The sequence below is a fragment of the Octodon degus genome, unplaced genomic scaffold (genome assembly GCF_000260255.1).
Source record: "Octodon degus isolate 3935 unplaced genomic scaffold, OctDeg1.0 scaffold00076, whole genome shotgun sequence".
In the NCBI taxonomy this organism is placed as follows: domain Eukaryota; kingdom Metazoa; phylum Chordata; class Mammalia; order Rodentia; family Octodontidae; genus Octodon; species Octodon degus.
Window position 1 is genome coordinate 9664331 of NW_004524652.1, and position 10704 is coordinate 9675034.

At 39.0% G+C, this 10704-nt stretch overlaps 1 protein-coding gene across 10 annotated transcripts in view; it reads right to left on the bottom strand.

The window, feature by feature from the left end:
• Hectd4 (HECT domain E3 ubiquitin protein ligase 4) overlaps positions 1-10594 on the bottom strand; it is a 141991-nt gene extending 131397 nt beyond the window's left edge. For 8 of the 10 annotated variants that reach the window (XM_023720466.1, XM_023720465.1, XM_023720461.1 and 5 more), the window contains exons 1-5: positions 10081-10443; positions 5876-5965; positions 5015-5145; positions 2294-2402; positions 1352-1490 (exon numbers count right to left, since the gene is read on the bottom strand). In XM_023720466.1, the coding sequence (XP_023576234.1) occupies positions 1352-1490; positions 2294-2402; positions 5015-5145; positions 5876-5965; positions 10081-10343 (732 nt within the window). In that variant the 5' untranslated portion in view covers positions 10344-10443. Of the gene's footprint in view, positions 1-1351; positions 1491-2293; positions 2403-5014; positions 5146-5875; positions 5966-10080 lie in introns of all 10 variants that reach the window. The other 2 variants (XM_004635930.3, XM_023720467.1) reach the window with 1 other exon arrangement.
• Between the last annotated feature and the right edge of the window lie 110 nt (positions 10595-10704).

Consider the following 10704-nt stretch of genomic DNA (forward strand, 5'->3'; position numbering starts at 1 on the left):
AAAAAATAAAAAAAAAAGACAGGATCTGGCTATATTCCAAACTAACTTGCTGTGTAGCCCAGGCTGGCCTTGAACTCTTTCTGTTTCAGTCTCTCAGGTGCTGGGACTACAGATGTATTCACAACGCTTGGCTCCACTTAATTTCAGGGCACTCAGTCCCCAGATGGTAACTCTAAACATTCACTTCAACTCTGTTTGAAACGCAAGCTAGGGATATAACTCAGCAGCATAGTGCCTGCCTGGTAAGTGCAAGGTCCTGAGTTCAATTTCTGGTACCAAAAATTAAAAACAGAAAAGCAGAAGTTACAGAATAAACAGCTCAAATTCTAGAACAGAAAATAATGGATCTAGTTCTGGTGCTGGTATTACTGGCTGTGTGGCCTTGAGCAAGTTACTTAACCAATCTGGGATGCATTTCTTCAACAATGAACAATGAGTTTTTACAAAGTGCCTTACTCCATTGTCTTATCTGGGAGATTAATTTACCACTTTACACTTCTTTGAAGAGACAGGAAGTCTATGTAAAGCCACTGCTAAATGCTAGTTTCTAGTATTGTTATTATTATCAATCCCACTCAGGCACTACACTAAGATGAGGAAGATATAGTCTAGATAGACCTGAAGGTATGTGTGGTCCGCAAAGTGAGACAGAAGAGCAGGTAATTTCAGCATCATGTGGTGAGTGCCATGACAAAGTGCTTAGAGAGCCCTACAGAGAAGCGCTTAATCTAATGCACCATTTATGCCAGACTTGTTTCAAAGCTCCTTTTCCTACGCAGATGCTGTTTAGAACAAACTGAACAGAGAAAGGCCTTCTCCAAATAGAACTGGTTAAAATAAAAAGAAAAAAATAGCTAGTATGTATACTATCTTTAACAGTCTAGATTTTTTTTTTTAATTATAAAAAAACCATCTTGTTGTTTGGGGATGGGGATGTAGCTCAGTGGTAGAACATGTGCTTGGCATATACAAGGCTCTGGGTTCTCAGCTACAGGGAAAAGAAAGGAGAAGAAAAGTTTATTGTTGGCCCTTAAAAATTAAAGAGCACATTCATGGAGCTATTCACTTTCAAATACTCCCTACTCATCCTGAGTAGCTGTCCATCCTCTCTTTCCTCTTCCCCTTACTTTCAAATAAATTGTCTTTTATTTTTAAAAAAGGGCATAGTCACTCAGACAATGTAGGGAAACTGTAAGACATGAAAGAAACAAAATGCCTACACTGTAACAATGGAAAGGAGGCCATTCTGGGAGGAAAATATACTGAGTGCACTATGGTTACTTCTGATGATGCCAAAACTCCCTTACCATGGCCTCCAAAACACAACACAATGCCATGGTTTTCTTCTTACCTGGAGGGTGTTCTGATCAATGACCTGGAAAAGGGTGTGAGGTTTGTTATCAAAAGACACAGGCCGGTGCAGAAGACTGCCACTTCCGAAAGCCAGCCACCCTGGCTCCAGCTCCTCATTCCGGCAGTACACAAACCCTCTGTGGGAGAAAGACATGAGTGACATGACTGGGCTGTCTGCAGCCCTATTAGAGACCACAGCACATACAAACTTTTCTAAACCTAATTTTTTAATAACATCTGGAGTGAATATACTACATTAACTTTGGGACTGAAAATGGTAAATAATAATTTTCCATAATGAACTAAGGAGGAGAAAAAGTAGGTAAAATGTCTCACTAAATATATGAGTTTCTGAAACTAGTTTCTTTTTTTTTTTTAATTGTATTTGTGTGTGTGTGTATGTGTGTGTGTGTGGCCAGCTTAGCCCACCAGGGGGCGGGGCTGGCTGGCATGTGGTGCTGGGGATTGAACCACAGTCCATGTGCTTTGCTAAGCTTGTTCTAAGTAGGTGCTTTAGACCACTGAGTCATCTTACCAGCCCTGAAACTAGTTTCTTTAGGCAGAAATGCATAGACCTTATGTCCCAATTAGTAGTAACTGAAAATCACTACTAATACAAATACAAAAATCCTTAAACAGAAAAATGTTCATATGTCAACATGGAGAAAAGTCACTGATGTTAGAGAAATCTGATGGCAGAGAAACTTCTGGGTGGAAACAAAGCCCTAACTCTTCAGAATCAAAACAAAGCTAAACTGTACACGCAGCACAAGATGAGGGGTGGGGGAATATGAAAAAACTGGAGTCATCTGAATTAGTTTGGACTTGTTAGTTGCTATCATACAGGGAATCGGGACACACCCTCATGCCTTCTTCACAGAGATTTACACAAGAGGAAAACGTTCCAACCAAACCATTCTGCAAGTTCCATGCAACTGACCTGAGAGTACCATGTAATCCAGACCCCAATTTGCTTACTCCTCTTCCAACTGAGTTAGTAGTATACAGGTAAAGACCATCTGCAGTGAGACAGCGTCCCAAGTCAGCATCTGAAATCATTTTTCACAGGTTAATTATGTATATGCTTTTTCTAACAAACTTATAAATGATTTTTCTAAATGAAAAAATATTTAGGAACTTGAGTAAAAGATAATCTCCAATATCAAGAAGAAAAAAGATGCTTCAATGTGACTTTCAGAATAGAAAGTTTGAGCCCTCCAAATCAAACATCCAAAAAGTATAAGGGAACAGGGAGTGAAATTAGGGAAACAGAACAGACCACTATTTGCAGAGGAACCTGGTCCAGCCTACCAAATGTTTTCTTTTTCTTTTTGAAAACCAAAAGTACTAAGTAGAATTTATGTATTTATATGTATTTGGTATAGGGTCTCACTATACAGCTCGGACTTGTAGTGGTCCTGAGCTATCTTGCTGGCCCTTGTTAGGCAGAATTTAAACATTCCTAACTCTTACCTGAAATGACTAGGAATACAACACTTTTATTTTTATTTATTTATTTATTTATTTATTTATTTATTTATAGTACCAGGGATTGAACTTAGGATCTTGCACTTGCCAGGGAAGCGTTTATTCTACTGAACCATCTCTCCATCCCATATTTATTTTTTAAAATATATTTAGTATAGGGTCTACAGGGTCTCATTACACAGATCAGACTCGTAGAGATCCTCCTATTTTCAGCCTTCCAAACCCTGGGATTACAGGTGCATGCCACCATGCCCAGTCTCAGTTACCGTCTCAGTGCCCCCTGGCAAGGCACATGGTGGAGGGGGGATAGGCAATACTTACACTAATGATTGCATAATAAAAAAGGTATGAGCTCCGAACTGCCTTAAGCATTAAGTGACCTTGGATCTCTGTGAACTTTCATTCAGTTTTCCTCACATGTAACGTCAGGATAGTAAAATGTATATCCAGGATTACTGTGAAGGCTAAGTGAGACAACACAGGTAATATAACCTGTACGGTTCTCTGGTACCAAACCAATGCTCCATAAAGGGCACATGAAATTATATTGATATACTAACATTACATGTGGAAGTAAAGTCTTCCATGGATTTTTCATCCAAACAAGAAGAACACATACTCTCTCTTCTTTTAAAGACCGCAATTATGTTTGCCATTAGCTATGTCTTCCCCAACCTAAAATAAACATCTTATAAAACAGTTAATAGTTAACTAATTTATATTCCCAAGAATATACCTTAAAAGAGGGTTTATGGCTAAAACTTTCAGTTTATAACTTTCAGATTATAAAGCATTCCATTCCAGGGGAGTTTTTCTATTCAAAGAATGTCATTTTAGTTTGAGGAACGGTAGTGTCACATCACTCAAATGGTAACTAAGTCTGCTAAGAATCATTCTATTAATCTGAGACAACTGAGACTTATACCTATGGGTTTCTCAAAAAACACATACACACATTCAAAAACCCCAGAATCTGTTAAAGTGAGTTTTAAAAAATATTAATTTCATATCTTAACATTTTATCTTGAAATATATAGGTCATTTATATTTACTTATTGCAAAGGCATATCAGGGTCTAAATCCAGGGCCTTTGCACTGAGCTACAATCCCAGCCTGTTTTTAGCCTTTATTTTCAGAGTCTTAGTAAATCAGTAAACTGCCCAGGTTGAGATTGAACTTGGAATCCTTAGCCTCTCAAAGTGCTAGGATTACAGGAATGCAGTACCATGCCCAGTTCACCCATCTCTAGATTATAGCCCACAGTCTTCTGAATGTGGGTCCAATAAGAGGTCGGAAATATGCATAAATATATTAACAAATCAAGAGGACACAGTGTAATGTTTTTATTTGACAGAAATTTCCATAAATATTTTCAATCATCAGTGAGAAACTAACCCTAGGGAGAAGTCAACGGAGTGAAGGGGGAGAAAGGGGCTTGGTTCTATACGACGAAGGCCAGAGTCCATAGCGTCTAAGGACTTTCTGCTCTTCCTACTAACTGTGGCTGGGTCAGGAAAGGTCATGAATCATATCCAGAGCCTCACCTTTCCTCTCAGCATTCTCTGGAAGAAAGGCTGGACTGTGAAAAGGCACAAGTGCTGGGCAAAAAGTGAAAGGTAGCCTGTTGCTCAGGCTGCACACTACGCCCTTAGGGCTGCCCAGGAAGGTGGCCCCCTGCAGGAAACTGCATAAAAACATTATAATTCAGCCTACTTTGTTAAAAGGAATAACTTAGCAATTCATGCTCTCCGAGTCTTCTCATTTCTTGGTTTTAGGACTGGAGTGTTCATTAACACCCACAATAAATTACTAAAAGACACAATCTTGTGCAGTAAGATGTGATATTCTATTAGCCAACCAAAGCTTGTAGCTTAAGGCTTCTATGCCCAAACTCAAATACTCAGGAACCAATTTAAGGAATCTACACCCTCTCCTTGGCAAAAGTGTATGATGATCTCCTTTCCTTACGAAAGTAAAAGCTATCCATTTTCTTACCTCACCAAGTATCAATTTTATACTGATAAAGAAGACAATGAACACACTGTATAGGAATCTTCAACTCTTAATTAAAAAGAACACACAGAGTTATGTCAAAAGCATCTAAAACTATGACCTAAACTTTTATTTTGGGTTTTTTGATATCTTAATCAAAAGACAAAAACTTAGGCATTACCTTTATTTTCAGAACTAGATCCTGTGTTGCTGTCTGGTGCAGGCAACATGTCTTCATAACCCCAAGATACTATGTGTTTGCCCCCAAGCAAACAGGAAGGGGATCCAGGCCCCCCTTCTAGAAGCAACAACCTATAAAAGGGAGAAGGAGAATTGTAAAGGCACTTAGACTGTCCATTTCAGCAAGAGAATAGAAGCCTATCTCCCACCTCAAAGAGCAGACACTAACATAGTCTTATACAATTAAATATCTGAAAATATATCCAGAACATATTTTACACGAAAAATAATTACAAAACAGTGCATATAGAAATAGCATAATAAATTGCATCTATGTAAAACACACATTTCTCTCTCTCTCTCTCTCTCTCTCTCTCTCTCTCACACACACACACACACACATACACACACAAACACACACACAGAGACAGGTGTGAGAGACAGGTACAGATGCAGAGAGGGGTATGACTTAGGAAGCAAACACCAAAAATGTCAGGAGTGCTACCTTTGGGTAGTGAGCTCATGAATAATTTTTAACTTCCTTCTCTATACCTTAATACATTATCATTTCAAATTTACAGTAATAATTCATTGTAAGTTATTGCATTTTAAAGATATAAAAATAAAAAAGATTGAAAAATAATATGCTCTAGAAATGCTTTCAAAGAAGGAAAGGTAAGAGAATTATTACTGAAGAAGTTAACTATGATTCTGTATTTACTGAAAAATACTAATCATTAATTGATTACAGTGTAGCAATGTACTTTTTTTCTTTCACTATGCTTATAACAAGAGACATTATGCACACATCTGTCTTCTTTGGAAGGAGGATCAGGATCCTAAGTGACAAGCGGCAACTTACCTATACAGCACATCAGCGACTGGCAGGGACCCTAGATCAGTCTGCTTCTGTAGTAGGTGGACTGTGTGGACAAAAGTTTTCAATGATCCCCTAAAAATAAAAAGGAACAAAACACCATGAAAATTGAAAGTCAAACAATTTAGGTTGTCAATGTTAATTTTACGATGTGCATGAAAAGGTTCTGTAACATGCCTCTGTGCTTCTGCTTAGAAGTGCGCTGGTTCTTACCTCTCACCACTGGCTCACACAAAATATTACTGTGCGCACGACACCATGTCAGTCATGAAGATGTGCTCCTTACACTCAAAGGTAAACAATCTCCCCCATCATAAAAGTAAAACACAACTCAAGCACGAAGAATTTGTGAGTATTACACTTGAATACCTTTTCATCTTCATGCCAGCCTCTAGTCTTAGAGGACAGAGATCTCAGGAAAAGGTTACAGTATATTTAAGGTCTAACTGTAATTTGAGGCATGCCTTTTAAAATAGTTTTGTTAAGTTATCAATGTCCCCTAATACTTCACTGAACTCTATGGCATTCGCTCTGATTAAAAGGAATAGCTTAAGTAATTAATACTGTGTGCAGGTAAGTGTTCCTTTTGTATTAACCTGCTGTAAAGTGATTATATTTGCAGGACCTATTCTGAGAGATTTCCTTTTGCTTCCTACAGCTTGTGGTCCCTGAAGTATGTCATATGGTCAGCAGGATCTAAAAGAAGGTGCTTTTAAGATACACAAGACTTATCTGGCTATATCCCAGGTATAAATCACAAGAACACTTTTCAAACTAAATGGTCACCTGTATCAGATGGACTGACTTTAGCTTGGTCCCTTATTCTCTTAGCCAAGGTTTTAAATGTGAAGTATCATATGCCTAAAACCCAACAGAAACAGAATACTTAATGGTTCAAGTCAGCCCAGAGGCCTCCTCTTAATTGTTTCTCACTATCTCTAGTGCTGAAAGGACAAAACTGAAGAATGGTATAAGGTGGGGCGGGGGCACACACAATATAAAAGCACCTGTTGGGAGCCAGCACACATGGGCTCTGAAACCCGGCACTGCCGCTCACAGCTGCACAATCTCATCCTGTCATCTAACTCCTAAGGACTTTTACTTCATCTGCCCAACAGGAACACCTATCTGGGGAAGAGGGAGATTCAAATAAAGGGGCAAAAAGACCAACATTTGGAAAACTTAGAACCATTAACCATTTATAATGAATTATGTCCCGCCAGGTTCGATTAGATTTTAAGAGTAAAATTTCAACTCCTTCCATGGAGCCTCTACCATCATCTCTGCCACAGCAACTTCATCTCCTGTCCCCTTTCTTTTAACATCATGTTTCAGCAGCCCTGCCTCTTTGCCATCTGTCTCTCAGCTACCACAAGCACAAAAGGCTGTCAAAGACCTGCTGCCCCCAGCATGGAACTGTCTGCCACTGGCTCTTTAGCATGGCTAACTCTCATCACCCAGTCTTCAGTTCCAATGCCACCTCTCTAGTAAGGCCTTCCCAGCTCTGCTATGTCACTCTTCATCAAAGCATCCATTTTTACTGGGCTTGGTGGAGCACACCTCTAATCCCACTTGGGAGGATTTGGGAGGCTGAGGCATGAGGATCACTGTGAGTTTAAGGCCAGCCTGAACTACATAACTAGACCCTGTCTCAAAAAGCAAGACAAAACAAAAGCCTGCTTTCTTTTCATATGGTGCCTATCTCTCTATGAAATCATCTTTTCTATGTACTTTTGGTTTATTGTCTACCCATCTCACTCTCATGTAAATTTTGCAATTTTGGGAACCTTCTGCCTGCTCTCTGTTATATTCCTACCACCCAGAACAGTATCTCATATAGGGTAGACATGCAAAAAGTTTTTGGAGAATGAATCACTCTGCATCCACTCAATTTATCAGCTTTAAAGGTTTAGAGATCTCACTTTATACCTAAAACATAGCAAGGTTCCTATTTTTAGAGATGTTAGACAAATCTTCACTGGCTGGATGAATAAATATCTACAGATTAATTTTTTGGGAAAGTTGTTTCATGTTTATCAACATTAGCTTTAAAAGTTCAGCAATGTCCTAGGAACTCCATTAAAGGTGATGATCTAACATTGAAAAGCAGGTGAATTCTAAGTAAAGCCCAGAAGATGACAACATAACAAAAAAAGAAGAAAAGAACATTTCATACTTCTGTTGAATTTAGAATCTCAAATATACAAAGCAATTTCTTTAAGTATTTGGGATATAGATTGAGCTGGCTAAATAATGAAAAAGTGAGTTTTATGATCCAATGTTTAATAACTTTAATTGTTTGAAACTAATGAATTGATTATTCCCAATATCCTAAACTTTCTTCTTTTTTCTAAACTTTCTAAATACCATGTAAAAGCAATTTTTCTCAAAGTGAGATTTTTACATCGATAACAACTCTAGGGTTCAAATTGTCTTTCATATATGCAGAATATAAATTAATCCAATCATGGAAATCCATTTCAGTAACACCCAATGTTTTCTCCAAATTAAGCACATGTCAGGATTTCCACAATCAACTATAGTCTTCAGGAATCCAAAACTAAGCAATAACAGTTTGCTCAGGGGAATGAAACTGACAATAAATACTTGTGCTATTCTACCTTTAAAAAACTTGAGATTCAATCAACTGAAGGTCAACTTTAAAACCATAAAGAGGAAAACAGAAGGTAAATCCTTATAAGCTAAGAATTTCATCATCCTCTAAGAAGAATTTTCTCACATATGCTTAACTGAAAAAAGATCTCAATAATAGAGAAACAAAAGTCTGAGGAAGAGGAAGAGACTAGTAACACTGTCAGACCAGGGTCCTATCTGGTCTCTAGAAAATTACCCTGGAGGGAAGTCAGGGGTGGTGGAATTCCTCCTTAGATATATGTACCAGTATCATATAGGTTGCTGAGAAGGTTTGAATCCTTTCTGGGTAAAGCAACTCCAGTTTCTGTCCTATTCTCAGTGGATCAATGACATTTATAAAGGTACACATGAAGGACAGAACACTATTAAATCTTGATTATATACTAAGAGATCTTTCAATTAAACTGATGAAGGTAAGCATTGGGCTTTAAAAATACAATTTTGTTTGAAAACAAAGTCTCACTACAAGGGCCAGCCAAATAGCTCAGTGGATCACTTTTTTTTTTTTTTTTTTGGTGGTACTGGGGATTGAACTCAAGACCCTGCACTTGCCAGGCAAGTGGATTAAAGCACCTGCAAGCACGCGCAGGGGCCAGGGGTTCGATCCCTGGCCTGCTGTGCCAGCCCTGCCCTGCCCTTGGAGCACACTGAGACAGCAATTGACACTGGGCGCAGTGGCATGTGCCTGTAATTCTAGCACTTGGGAGGCTGTAAACAGGAGAATCACTGGGAGTCTGATCTAGCAATTTCTGTAAGTATTTGAGATATAGATTGAACTGGCCACATAATGAAAAAGTGAGTTTTATGATCCAGTTTAATAACTTAAATTGTTTGAAACTAATGAATTATTCCCAATATCCTAAACTTTCTTATAGTTTAGAAGACCTGTCCTAAACTATAGACCCATCCTATAGACCCATCCCTCAAATACAGAAAAAAGAAAAAAAAAAAAAAAGTCTTACTACATAGCCCAGGCTAGCTGCAAAGTTATGGTGATCCTCCTGCCTTAGCCTCCCAAATGCTAGGATTAGCGGCATATGCCATCACACCTAGCCAAAAATAAATAATTTGTTACTCGCTCTTGTAAAGGGGTCCAAATGAGAAATAACCCACTAACTTGCTGATGTACTCTTTACAGTTAGGTGGGGGGCAAGTAAAAGCTCTACAAAATTTCTGACCATCCTCCCAGAAGTACAGAAGTAACATCCTCTATGAACTACCTAATATAGAACGTTAACTGTCTAAGAGGTGAATGGATTGCAAGGGTTGATTTTCCATCCTACACTGTTTAAGTGTTATTGTACTCTAGTAAAAAGTGAAAATTTGAGCTTGAGTTCCAGCTTGGGCACCTTGTGCCAAGATCTGGCAAAAGCACAGTATACACTGTTGAGGCTATGAAATTCAAAACTGAAAGCAAAGAAGGATTTCTGAATGGCAAGACTTCATCAGATACACTTAGCCTCTTCTTCACTCACCCAACCTGGGTACAGTAGCCAGTCACAAGGTCACCAAGTGGTACAATTGATTTTCCTCACCTGGCACATGCCAAAGCCACCAGGGCAGCAGCAGCATTTTCTTTTTGCTTATGTGGGATGTGTCGGCCTGTGTCTGAAGTCTCCTCTAGCCAAGAGCACAGCAAAGTTTCAATTCCATTGAGACAGTCAGCAGGCTCCTTGGTCAAGCTCAAAGGCTGGCAGTCGCGAAGGCAGTTCAATAGCACCTCAGCAGTTATGTTACAGAGAGAGGGATCTGTTCGACTCTGGGACTGAATTAAGGGGAAGACCAGTAGGAGCCCCATCCGTGATGTGAAGGGTGCTTGCTCGGGTTGCTGCAGCAAGCCCTGGCGCTTGAGCAGGGCCAAAGTTTCTTCATCACCCGAACTTTCCCTTTCATGCTGCTCTTCCAAAGCAAGCTGGCGCTGGGCATTCCACAGTCCTCTCAAGGCATTCAGGCGGTATTCCAGCAGCCGGGCATAGGCATTACTCTGATTTCCACAAACAGAGCGTAAACGTTCTGCTAGTTCTGTTGGGTTCTTGGTCTCAAACGTTAAAATCTAAAGACAATGACAATGGAGAAATGGTTATGTATTGTCTTCACCAAAATTATCTTTGGAAGTCAATATGTCTAATAGTATCTAAAAATAGTTGGACCAAAAAAAA